The 14,056-nt window shown below is 38.0% G+C and overlaps 1 protein-coding gene across 13 annotated transcripts in view; it reads left to right on the plus strand.

The window, feature by feature from the left end:
* Window positions 1-14,056, plus strand: part of neo1a (neogenin 1a) — a 241,761-nt gene that overhangs the window by 156,335 nt on the left and 71,370 nt on the right. For all 13 annotated transcript variants that reach the window (XM_038289805.1, XM_038289807.1, XM_038289794.1 and 10 more), the window contains exons 6-7: window positions 7,484-7,638; window positions 9,535-9,655. In XM_038289805.1, coding sequence (XP_038145733.1) covers window positions 7,484-7,638; window positions 9,535-9,655 — 276 coding nt within the window. The remainder of the gene's footprint in view (window positions 1-7,483; window positions 7,639-9,534; window positions 9,656-14,056) is intronic.

The raw sequence follows: 14,056 nt of genomic DNA on the forward strand, positions 1-14,056 counted from the left end.
AGTTACAAACCATAGATCTCATTTCCAAACCTTTGAGCAATCGTTTAAAATGTCCGATTGGAATCAAATCCTTCAACTTCCAGTCTTTCTGAAGATTATTCCATGCTGTGGGGGATTTGATTGGATTGTCTAATTATTAAGTTTCCTGAGAACAAACACAGACGTCGCAGTTTGTAGGAATTTTCTGTGGTAGAAACAAGGTAGATTATTAGATAATTTTGAGGTGAAAAAAGGGAGACATTGTTTCCTTGATGGAAAAATATTTTTTTTCTTTAAGGATGTGAAGAGTCTGACATGCATTGCTTCTAGTTCTTGCATTGTATCGATTAACTTAGTAGTTCTACCTTTGGCTGTGATTAGAGCTGGAATATTGGTATCTGATAACTTTCCACATCTGCAGATTGTTTTTTTTCTTCTAGTTCCTCCTGTTTTCACATCTTTATTCTCCGATCAGAAGCATTTCAGTGTAGCTCTCCTCCTTCTGGAACGTCAACCTCCACCACAAGTCTTTTGCTTTCTTATCGTTCCAATTCTGTGGAACGATTTACCTCTTCAAATTAAATCCGCCCACAGCCTGGATCATTTTAAATCGCTTCTTAAAACTTATTTTTATTCTTCGGCTTTTAATTGATGCAATTAATTGATGTTCTTGTCTTTCCTGTAAAGCAATTTGGTGCAGTTTTATACCTTTTTTTAAAGTGCTATATACATAAATTTGACATTGACATTGACGGCCTGTCTCTGTATACCCATCTTCCCATCACTTTTGCCTAGATACTCTATCTGTGCAGAAAAACATCATCCCCACAGCATGATGCAGCCACCACTGTAGTGATGGTTTGTTTAAGGTTTTTTTGCAGTCTGCGTTTCACTGCTTATACAGTTTTTTGTGACTCAGACAGGACCTTCTAGATGTAAACAATAGCTCTTCCATAAAATGCATAAAATAAAGACTTCATGACTAATAACCATCCAGTCAACAAATTCTTCTACTTTAGTTGACGATCTTTGCAGCTTTTGCAGAATAACCAAGATCCTGTTGGCTGCTTTTTCAGTTTAATGCTTATCTCGCTCAATCGGGTAGGAAGGTTTGGTTTTTTTAGCCTCAGTATTTCTTTCCCTAGATGATGTATGGAACAGCCCATAATGTTTAGACTGTCAACGTTTTAAAACGTTTTGAAAAGGTTTTCTCAATGTCCTTCCAGTTCAGAGTTATACACTCCTTTATATTGGTCGATAGCGTGAGAAAATGGGAAGAACTTCAGCCCCTTCGAAAGGTAATTTCTGTCACAGGCACAATAAGTAGAAAAGCAAATGACTATTTAAAGATGCCGATTATGCAGGTTGTTGCACTAAGAGGCACACAGACCAACACATTTCCCTCTGCTGAGCCCTGAATGTTTCCTGCAACCCCCCCTTAAAAGCTATATTGGTATATTTAGACGTTCCTCCTCATTACTCAGTCCAATAGGTTCCAAATGTCTGAACTCCATTTAGAGAAAATGGTCCATGGCTGCTTAGATGGAGAGAGAGAGAGAGGCGAGGGCTGAAGACTGAGAGATAGACGGCGAGTTATGGGAAGATTAAGAGTAGGTGGGGGCGGGGAAGTTAAGACAGAGTGGTGAGTCTGAGAGAGAAGGTGTAGATAAAGGGAGGCTGTGGGTATCACTTGCCATCAGAATCTGTCACAGGCAGTCGTCAATTGGGGAGGGGTGGCGCTCAGACTATGCACAGGTATATAAATCTGCACAGACACAAATACTGACACAAAGGAATGTAAAGCAAATGCCCCCTGTGAGCATGGATGTAGAGGAACACATGTTCAGATGCATCAGCAGCTACTTTAACACTCACAGCCCACAGCGGCATCAGTAAAAAACAAGTGTCCATAGTGAAAAAAAACCCTCAGTCAGTCACACAAAGGCTGCTTTCAGAGGCGTGTTCCTGACACACCAAAGGAAATCAGCCATTCCACCTGTCTCTGCTGCACAGCTACTTAAGGCAAATATCCAGAGGACGCAACACTGCGAAGCACATTATTCACACCTCAAACACACTTCTGCTGGGAACGGCAAACCTCACACATACGCAGACAACGCAGCGGGGAGACGGCTGTCATGGCGGTCCTGAAGCGTCACAGTCCTCATTACCATTCCTCTGTCAGTCTTCAGAATTCATCACAGCAGCTCACAGAACCATCCAGTCACTTATTAATCATGGAGAAGGAAACTTCTATCTGCTGGGGTGGTGTTCAGCTGCTGCTGGAAGCCTCATGCAAAATGCAAGATACTATACAGAAGGCCAGAGGTTAATTTAGATATTTATGGTTAAAATAAAGAATAATGATAATCTGTACCATCCTGAGATAACCACTTATTTCGCAAACATCTCCTCTTCATTTGGAGAATTCCCGGGATATAATTCATCCATTTGGAGCGGCTATTAATTTTCTTGGAATCACAAAGTCAGAGGCCGGAAATGATAAAAAGTGCCTCATTCTCATTCAAATAATTGAGATTAATGACATCATTGTTTATTGACTTCATTATTTCCCAGCCATCTTTTTGGATTAGCTGGGTTTTTACCTATATCAAACGAAATATGTTGTCCTGAAATCAGATAGAGAATTTGTTTTTGCAGAAATTGTTTTTTTATTTGAATTCTTTGCATCAAGTTATCGGCATTACATCACAGCAAAAACAGAGAATAAACATCTTCAAATTAACCTGAAAATGTGAGGTTTTTCTTTGTTCGATCGATACTCATGATCATTTAAAGTATCTGCTGATAGGAAATAATTATAAATAATACTAGTCTGCCATGGGTTTGTGTTAGCTTAGTTTATTTAAGCTGGAAATAACAGGAGGAGGGACAGATGTACATTTGCAATTATCAATACATCTTTATTTTCCTAAAAAGACAAGCAGACCGTTTGTTTCTTTGCAAAGAAGGGATTTTTTTTTAGGAAATGATCCATAGCTGATAGTATAGTATAGTAAAACTGATAACACAGGTGGCAGAAGTAACAATGGTCCTTGAAACCCCAACTTATACAGGATTAATCTTAGGATTTAGGATTAATTATATAGGATTAAAATTATATATAAACACTTTATGCTCCATGAGGGCTTCTCTTCTAAAAACTACTCTATAGTGAGTCAGTCGGATCGGTTACTCACCTGGCAAGGCAAATTTATTTGTATAGCACAATTCAGTACAAAGACAATACAAAGTGCTTTACATAATTAAAATATAGGAAAATAAAACTGAATCAAAGCAAGTAGGAAAAAAACACACACTTTAGTTCGACGATTTAGGATTTAATTTAGAGGCGTAAATATGCAGTTAAATTTAAAACTCCATGACTTTTCATTGGCTAGTCCAAAACCTGGTTAAATAAACCTGGAAGTTACAGGTCGAGCGTTCACTGGTGTCTAAAAGTTAAAGTGTTGCTTAAATTGCTTTTATAGCATAAAAGATTTGACTAGAAATACATTTTATTATATTTAACATTTAGCTTCATCACATTTATGAATCGCAGAACTTCATATTTAACTAATTTCATAACAACAATGTGCCTTATTAGTTGCCTTGGATTACAATGGATTATAATGTAACAGCAAATATTAGTATCCACAGAAATGTTTTATACCTTGTTTGATAATAATAAAGTTGAATATAAATTTGAAAATATAAGAGTACAACTAGTATATTTAATTATGTGTCTGAAAAAAAGAAAATTTGAACTCATTTCATCACAATGATAGTGATCTGCATTTGCTGCATAATCAGATCCTATACGTGTGTATATATATATATATATATATATATATATATATATATATATATATATATATATATATATATATATATATGTATGTATATATATATGTATATGTATGTATATGTATGTATATATATATATATATATATATATATGTATATATATGTATATATGTATATGTATATATGTATATGTATATTAGGGGTGTGCAAAATAATCATCATGACGATGCATCGTGATTCTAATTTTCATGATCTACTGCATCGATTCTTGACGCCAAGTATCGATTATTAAATTTAAAAAATGAATAAATAAAATTGCATGAATGGTTGGCGAACATCAGCCAAAAACAAGTGTAATACAACTTGCAGTCCAGTAAATGTTGCTGCAAATGTTTTGACGCACGCTGCCTTGTGTCACAAGCATTTCCGGCCGTGGGATACTGCGCCGAGTCATTCAAAAACAAAACATGGAGGAGAAAATATTACAATGCATCGCAATAATTCAAGTATCGTGATGCATCGTGATAGAATCGCATCGTGGCTTGTGAATCGTGATTCGAATCGAATCATGACTTCTTTGGCAATACCCACCCCTAATGTATATGTATATATATATGTATATGTATATATATATATATATGTGTATATATATGTATATATATGTATATATATGTGTATATGTATGTATATATGTATATATATGTATGTATATATATGTATATATATGTATATATATATATGTGTATATATATATATATGTATATATATGTATATATATGTATATATATATATGTGTATATATATATATATGTATATATATATATGTGTATATGTATTTGTGTATATGTATATATGTATATGTATATGTGTATATGTATGTATATATATATATACACTCACCGGCCACTTTATTAGGTACCCCATGCTAGTAACGGGTTGGACCCCCTTTTGCCTTCAGAACTGCCTCAATTCTTGGTGGCATAGATTCAACAAGGTGCTGGAAGCATTCCTCAGGGAGTTTGGTCCATATTGACATGATGGCATCACACAGTTGCCGCAGATTTGTCGGCTGCACATCCATGATGCGAATCTCCCGTTCCACCACATCCCAAAGATGCTCTATTGGATTGAGATCTGGTGACTGTGGAGGCCATTTGAGTACAGTGAACTCATTGTCATGTTCAAGAAACCAGTCTTAGATGATTCAAGCTTTATGACATGGCGCATTATCCTGCTGAAAGTAGCCATCAGAAGTTGGGTACATTGTGGTCATAAAGGGATGGACATGGTCAGCAACAATACTCAGGTAGGCTGTGGCGTTGCAACGATGCTCAATTGGTGCCAAGGGGCCCAAAGAGTGCCAAGAAAATATTCCCCACCCCATGACACCACCACCACCAGCCTGAACCGTCGATACAAGGCAGGATGGATCCATGCTTTCATGTTGTAGACGCCAAATTCTGACCCTACCATCCGAATGTCGCAGCAGAAATCGAGACTCATCAGATCAGGCAACATTTTCCAATCTTCTATTGTCCAATTTCGATGAGCTTGTGCAAATTGTAGCCTCAGTTTCCTGTTCTTAGCTGAAAGGAGTGGCATCCGGTGTGGTCTTCTGCTGCTGTAGCCCATCTGCCTCAAAGTTCGACGTACTGTGCGTTCACAGATGCTCTTCTGCCCACCTTGGTTGTAACGGGTGGTTATTTGAGTCACTGTTGCCCTTCTATCAGCTCCAACCAGTCTGGCCATTCTCCTCTGACCTCTGGCATCAACAAGGCATTTCCGCCCACAGAACTGCCGCTCACTGGATGTTTTTTCTTTTTCGGACCATTCTCTGTAAACCCTAGAGATGGTTGTGCGTGAAAATCCCAGTAGATCAGCAGTTTCTGAAATACTCAGACCAGCCCTTCTGGCACCAACAATCATGCCACGTTCAAAGTCACTCAAATCACCTTTCTTTCCCATACTGAGGCTCGGTTTGAACTGCAGGAGATTGTCTTGACCATGTCTACATGCCTAAATGCACTGAGTTGCCGCCATGTGATCGGCTGCTTAGAAATTAAGTGTTAACGAGCAGTTGGACAGGTGTACCTAATAAAGTGGCCAGTGAGTGTATATGTATATATGTGTATATATATATATGTATATATGTGTATATATATATATATATACACCTGTATATATATATATATATATATATATATATATATATATATATATATATATATATATATATATATATATATATATACGTATATGTGTGTATATAAAGCAAATTATGCAAAAATTAACTCACATGTTATAAATTCTGCACTGTTTGCCACTGCTGAGAGCTGCTGGAGAGTGTAAATGCAGGAGCTTCACAAGTTCCTGAATTTACCTTCCTTTAACCCTGCTTTGGTTTAAACCCTGAATCATTCATTGGGGTTGAGTTATATTGATATGAATAGCTGGTGTGCTATAAATGAATGCCTTCTATTATGAGTTGGCACATTTTAAATGAGCAGAACGGAGCTGAGTTGGAACGCCACACCCCATCCCTCGCTTCCATATCTGGTGTTAAATACGTGGAACCGGGGGAACATTCTGCTCTTGTTTGTTGTTCTAGTTCTATTAAGTTGCTTCTTTCCCTCCAGCTTTGCTCCATGTGCTGCTAGTAGAGCAAGAAAATAAACAACAGATGTGCAGAGTGCGTCCTCAGTTCAGACTGAATTAAGCTTGTTTTTGAGTCCAGCAGTCCTGAAACCGAAGGAATCGTCCCTTTCTTCAAATTTTGGAACCAGATTTGTTGGTGTTAAGCAGATAAAGAGTCACTGTATCCAATAATGCTCGTACGTCAGAGTAAATTAGTCGTCGCTAAATCAAGCAGAGGGATGAAGACTTGACCTCATGACCTGCTGCTACACTGTATTAAACCAAAAATGGATCTTATCCTCCCACTGCTACTAATAACCAATCATCTTGGGTAAATTACAGCAAATTAAATGCTAATAACTCCCTATCAGAGAGAGAAGGAGGGTGATGGGAAAGCTTTAGATGCTGCAACACGGCAACAAAACACTCATTTAAATTGTGGTCAGCGAGGTCGCAGCTTATCACAGAATGCACAGAGCCCGTAAATACACGCGTGCAGAAAACACACATGCTCCACAACATGCATAGTCCAATTACAGAGAGAGGACGATGCCTGGGCCCGGCGCTCCTTCTGACCTTGTTCCAGGACAGATTGATGAGGCACCACATCGCCCCAGCAGATCAAATATCTCCTTTCTGGCCCTCATTACTAGGTCTTGGAGAGATCTGCAAGTGCTCTGCTCAGCCTGTCTGTCATGCTGTTCTGGTAGCAAAGCAGCAGTTATTTTTCATCCATTTCTGCATAAATACAACCAGAGGTCACTGAACCTTTCATCCATGTGCTAAAACAGACACAGCTGTGCAGATGAAGCAGGGAATAATTAGCTCTTTTTTTCTAATCATCTTGTTTGACTTTGTTTTGATCAGGTAATTAGAGGGGGGGTGAATGGGATCGTTTGATGTGGAGCATTCTGAAGCAGGGACCACAGAAACAGATTTTGATGTTCCTGGTTTGTGTTGACGAAGTAGAGGCTGTTTACAAAGAACTGATGAATCCTGTTTGTTGCTCTGATTGAGAAAATTAGAACTAACCCGGCCGCGCCCTCTCCTCTGGATTCCACAGTTCCTCCTCAGTTTGTCAAACGGCCGGCCAACATTTACGCCCATGAGTCCATGGACATCATCTTTGAGTGTAAGGTTTCCGGTTCGCCCGCTCCCACCGTCAAATGGGTCAAGAATGGAGACGCCGTCATCCCCAGTGACTACTTCAAAATAATTGTGAGTTCATTCTCTCCTAAAGTAAAAGCATTTGCCTTCTTCTGTTTGTACTTTCAGTCTCACACTTTGATATTTCATCAAACTTTAATTGAAATATAACGAGGGTAGCCTTAGTAAACACAAAATAACTTCTCAAGTAGCAATTCCCTCTGAAGAGAATCAAGCCATCAAAAGCACCTCAGTCCGGTAAACGCAATAGTCTAATAACTAGTTGTTCAAGCTTTAATGGTAATAACTGCTGTTAGGTTTTTTAAACATCAGACATTTAACCACATTTGAGAATCAACAGATTGTTTCAGGTCATGAATTTCAATTAGATTTAACCCAGAACTTAGACTAGGCCACTTCAGGACCAATACATCCTTTCTCTATTATTATTCATTGATCAGATTGCTGGTGTGCGTTGCATTATTCTTACGTAGCATAAATCTTAACACTTTTAGTACAAACCTTTTGGATATTTCACTTAAGAGTTTTATGCTGGTGAAAATTCTCAGTCATCCAGGTCATAGTCATGACAAAAAAGTTAAAAAACAATCCACTGGACTTTGTTTCCAAGTTTGAAGATGTTTCACTTCCCATTCAGGAAGCTTTTTCAATTCAGAATTGGCAACTTAGACCTAACACTTTATTATTTAAACAGCATTGCCTTTGAGGTTTATACATTAGCCCATCCAAACCTTGGCTAAGAAAAGAAGCCAAACGACCCCCATTCCAAAGGGGTGGACCCGTTCATCCGTTTTAATTTGCATGTTTTCTGAACACAAACAAGGCTTTGCTGGGCTAATGTAACGCTATTCCTGAATGGGAAGCGAAACGTCTTCAAACTTCCATTAGATTTTTTTTTTTTTTTTACTTTTTTCCATTTAAATTACTGTTTGTAAATCCATCAGTTTTTGTGAATTGTCACGGACAACCTCAACATGTTTGATTATCAGGAAGATGTTCTGTTTCTGAAAACCTGTTAGTTAATTATACATCTTGTAGAAAAGGATCATAAGGGTATTTAAAACTCTCCTACAGATGTAATCATTTTCCATTTTCCTGCACATAGTTGACCTTAAATGAGCCAAGTGTGACCTGCAGTTCTTTATTAAATTATTGTGGATAATTGTTCTCCTTGTAAATCACTTGAGCAAATTTTAAAAGGCCTCTGTTTATACTGCAGGACCATAGAACCTCTTTATGGTTCTTTAAGCTGCAGAAACAAGAACAATGTTCTTTTTGGCTCAACCATTTCATAATATGCAAGAATCCAAGCTCAGAGCTCCAAGGAAGTCTTATTAGGTCTCTAATGCTGAAACACAGCAAAACACAGTGATGTTAGTTTGTTCTTAGAGCTCTGGGAGAGAGTAGACATGTAATTTATAAATGGTATTAATATACTTTCCAGCGTTTCCTACTTTTCATCTAATAGATAAAAAGAAATATCTCTTTCGCCTGACTCTAAATTTATTAAAGTCAAGGCAACATGTGCTGCTTTTAGGCTCTTTCAGCTTACTTCTAACTAGATTGGTAAGAAGATGGCTAATTGTTAAGACTTTTACAGCTCCATCACATTTTGCTGTGGCTTGTGAACTCTGCTTTCCTCAACAGGTGGTTTATAACAGGGGTTTATGATGAAGTTAGGCTGCTTGGGATAACTTAAAAAGAGTTTTTTTTTTATCCCATATTAAGATTTGTTTCAGCTGGAACATTTAAATGTGACAAAAAAGTAAAAAAAAAAAAGAAAAAACTGAAATCTGAAACCAGTAAATGCAACAACTCTTCAAAACCAACCAAACATCCTCTGTTATTAATGACACAAGTTTTGCTTTATACTGTACAGATTGGGATTAAAAACTGCTAAATCCATTATTTGTATTTCTATTTTCTGCCTCTTATCTTATTCTGCAGAAGGAGCACAACCTGCAGGTTCTGGGTCTGGTCAAGTCCGATGAAGGTTTCTACCAGTGTCTGGCAGAGAACGATGCCGGCAACATCCAGTCGAGCGCGCAGCTCATCATCTTGGATCACGGTATGCCACTCACCAAGACAAATGGTGTGCAAATCACATTTATTAACCTGGAAAAATGAATCAGCTCCTCCACGAGAAGATGACAAAGCTGCAAAATTGCTACAATATAATCAATATCACAGCCCAGGTCTGATCTGTTCTTGCGCAGCTACATGGTGTTATTTCGAGATGCAGGCATCTGTTCACAGCAGGCTGGAAATCAGCGCTGATTCCCTTGATTATCTCTTGGCTTGTAACATCTGAGTTTTCATCCAGGGAGCTGTGGCTGCTTATTTCTGACGGCTTTGAGGAAATACTTTTCATGATAAAGAAAAAAAGCGTCCTCTCACTGTAACAGAAATACTCGTCACAAACCTTTGCAGACATGAAACGCTGAGTGATCTGCTCTTTGAGCGGTTTCTCCTTTTTAGAGATGTGTTAATAGATTGCCAGGACTGTGTGCACCTGTAGAAATAAAAAAAGATGCATAAAAAATGAAAACACTCACATGCAACCTCTAGGGTTTTGTTAGAAAGCAGGTGACTAACAATGGAAGAGAACTGAATCTCAGCCAAACGGATGCTCCGTTTTGCACACGGCCCTTTCCACATCCACAGATACAGAAATGTTTGTGCCACTTAAACCCAAAGACATAAAAAGTTCAAACTTGTTGATTTCTCAGCTGTTCTTCTAAGCCAAGTTCTTTTTTTTTTTTTTACACATGTTTTTGTACAGACTTTCCCTCGTCCTGCATGTAAGAACAGGCCACTTACTCCCGACTTTATGTCCAAGAGCTCCTCTTAGCTAACCGCCTCCAGCACCGACGGCACTGAGTCCTTTTGCCTCTGGTGACTTTTTTATGCAGACCCGTGTTCCAGGGTCACATCCAGCTGGTCATAGCAATGTTTTTTTTCCCCAGCAGTCTTATCTGCTGCGATTGTTGTGGTCCTTTAGCCTCTTGTACACTTCAAAAACGATCTAGAAATAAATAAAAATCTCCTAAATTAAGTGTATTCACCCTTAATTTGAGTAGGTAAATGAGATAGTTTGCCAATGGAATGAGATAAGATAATTAGATAATATGCACTTGAAATAAGGCAATGCAATTGTGTTTTCTTATTTTAAGTGTAAATTGTCTTGTTCCATTGGGGGAATGTCTCTTTTACCTCCTCAATTCAAGAACAAATGCACTTATTTTAAGAAAAAAATGACTTATCTAGATTTAGATTTTTTGCAGTGTCCTGCTGATTTTCTTTAGCTTGTCCCGGTCCTGCTTTGTGGTTTGCAGAACATTTATTTCAGGCAGTCTGGATGCAATTGTGGCCTAGATACGATCATTGCGCCTCGCAGACTTAAACTCCCGCTAAAAGTCTGCCTCAGCATAAATGTCTAACAGAGCCTGGACCTGGATCATCCATGCAACTGTCATAGCTTCTTCTCTTGTGCTCCATAATGCACTTAAGAAATTAGACAACAGCCTTTCTGTAAAACAAATTCTTAACTTCTGCCAAGTTAAAGTATGGGTAATTGTGGCCACATGGTAACGTAGAAGCATACACTGGTGAAATAATCTAAAAATTTCTTAAATTAACTGTATTCACCCTTAATTTGAGTAGGTAAGTGAGATAGTATTTTTACTCTTAAAATGGGATAATTAGATAAAATGCACTTGAAATAAGACAATGCAATTGTGTTTTTTATTTTAAATGAAAATTGTTTTGGTCCATTTGCAAAATATCTCTTTTACCTCCTTAATCCAATGAGAAATACATTTATTTTTAGAAAAAATGACTTATCTAGATGTAGATTTTTTCCAGTGTAAAGCTAATTGTTTTTGACTTAAGATAGGAAAGGAAACGCTATATTAACTTGTTATCCTAGAGATGGCAACATATATTGAGGGCAACATATCTTTTTGAATAAAAGTGACCCGAGAATGAAGTCATGAGGAATACCTAATGCAGTCTTCGTTCCTATATCTGCAATAGTCATATGAAGCAAAGTAGGTCTAACTTGCCAAGTAAAATTGAAACCAATACAGCATCTTGATAAAATTGAATCCCCTTTTTTTAGTCATTATTCATTATGTTTTTAGGTTATTAGGTTTTAGTAAAGTAAAGGAAACCTGGTAGCCATAGATTAGCATTCCCCATTGAAAGCAAAAGACATTTTAAGACATTTTAAGACTAAATCAGGACAGGTATTGGAGATGAAGCAAAGCCTAGCACGTTTATTTTACTCTTTATCGCTGGAGAGAAAATATAAACACCTTGAATTTAAGACCATGCTTATAAAAACCCAGATAAAGAAAATGTTTCTCTGAGTTACAGGATCTGAATAAAAGAAGCTTGAATTTATATTGATAATAAATTTGGTTAAGATAAAGCAAACCCTTTAAAGTGGGAATCAGCGGTACAGTGATATTCTGTCGAGCACAATAAGAAAGTTTAATCAAGTGTGACCCCCCCCACCCCACCCTTTGCCCACTTGAAGCAGATGGTAAATGAATGACCCACTGGTGCCACCCCCGGCTGTGTCGTCCCCGCTGATTGGAAGACATTAAGTCAGAAATAATGAGAACCCGCAGCTCATTGTGTTTTTGTGTTTGACACTATTGATAAGGGTCTGGCTACTTTACATGGCCCTGAGTCTTTTTTCTTCTTTTGTTTGAGCTCTAGATAGATGGGCTGAATTACAAAAGCAGCTGGCCTTGTACGCTGAGGTCTGCCTTCAGCAAAGCTTTGGAGAAATTAATCTCTGCTTAATCCACAGTGAAATCATAGAGAATCTTTGTTTTATGTTATTGTGCCTCTAGTTCAGACATACCTACCCTGCCAAGTATTTTCAATAGTTTACTGTGTAGCTATGATTAGAGACTGATTGATCTGGATAAAAAAGAAGGTTGGTATTCTTTTAATCTTTAATGCATTAACATTGGTTTTCCCTTGAAATATTAAGATTCAAGGAATTGTATTGTAATTGATTTGATATATGGAAGAACATGTAGGGTTGTTTGGCTGTGATTCCATCCTGGAGAGAAATACAGTATTAGCTGTGCTGCTGCCATCAACACCTTTGCTTATAGATGTTGGAGATCTGCCTGTTTTTCAGTGTAGTCCTGTTTCTCTGAATGTGACTAGCTGGATGTGCTTGGCTGTGGGTTTCCTTGACAGGGTCGCCTTACAGTTGCTTTTTCCATCTCTGCTTCTGTCTCCTTGAACCCCAGTCGGCCTCAGCAGATGGCCGCTCACACTAAGCCTGGTTCTGCTGCAGGTTTCTTCCTGTTAAAAGGGAGTTTTTCCTCTCCACTGTCGCTACAAGAATGCTTAGTGTGAGGGATTGCATTTGAGTCAATGAGTCGATCAATCAACTTGTTTTCCTTAAGTAGAACACTTTGAATCAACTTGGCTGGATGATCTGGTGAACTGTAAAGTACATTGAGATAACATGTGTTATGAATTGGCGCTATATAAATAAACTGAATTGAATTGAATGTAGGAAATTTGGTGAAATCAAAATAAAATGTTAAATTAACCTTCTTTCAGGCCATTTTAAGCCTGGTTTATGCTGGACTTGTCTGAGAACGACATGACACGGACGAATTATGTCATTTTAGTCTCCACATCCTCTGTACGTCTGCTGAGAAAAGCAAGCTAGATGAGCGACAGCTCCTTATCATTTGGCCCATAATGTCACTATGATCAACTGATTGTGAACGACTCTTAGAAATACTCACCGTCATCCTCAGACAACATGAACCGCTTGAAAATATTGGAATCAGCTGCATTTTCTGCTTCCACATGTTGCGTGGCGTTATAAGCTTACGGTCTGTGCCCTACACAGACACCTAGAGTCGGCCAGATTATTGGGTAAAGCAGGGGAAAGTAGCATGGATTATATTCTGCAAACGCCTTTCTGTATGTAACATTGATGTGTCGAGCATAACCCAACATTTACTTGTTATTTTATAATGTTCGCTATTTATACTTTGCATAAATCCAGCTATTTCTTGGAAACTGCAAAGAGTTGTTACAGTTCATCATGGGGCTAAAGAACCCAGCAGACGGCTTAGTTTAAATAAGAATTAAGGTATAAAACAGTATGCCAAGCTGTGAACATCTCTCAGGGCATTGTTTAAGCCATCGTCCCACAATGGAAATGACATGAAGAAACTGCAGACTTCTGAAGAAATAACTGTCCAGCCAAACTGACAGTGGAAGCAAGGAATGCGTTAATCAGAGAGACAGCTATGAGGCTCACTGCCATCCCAGAGAATCTGCAAAAAATTACATTAGAGATTGGAGACAATCAACACTATTAATCATTAACTTCATAGATTTGACCAATGTGGAGGAGAGAATATGAGAAAGCAGCTGTTGAAAGGAAGAAGTAAGAATGGCCGTGGCCATGTTGAGGTGCAAC

The sequence above is a fragment of the Cyprinodon tularosa genome, unplaced genomic scaffold, assembly GCF_016077235.1.
Source record: "Cyprinodon tularosa strain WSP-4 unplaced genomic scaffold, ASM1607723v1 ctg272, whole genome shotgun sequence".
NCBI classification, from domain to species: domain Eukaryota; kingdom Metazoa; phylum Chordata; class Actinopteri; order Cyprinodontiformes; family Cyprinodontidae; genus Cyprinodon; species Cyprinodon tularosa.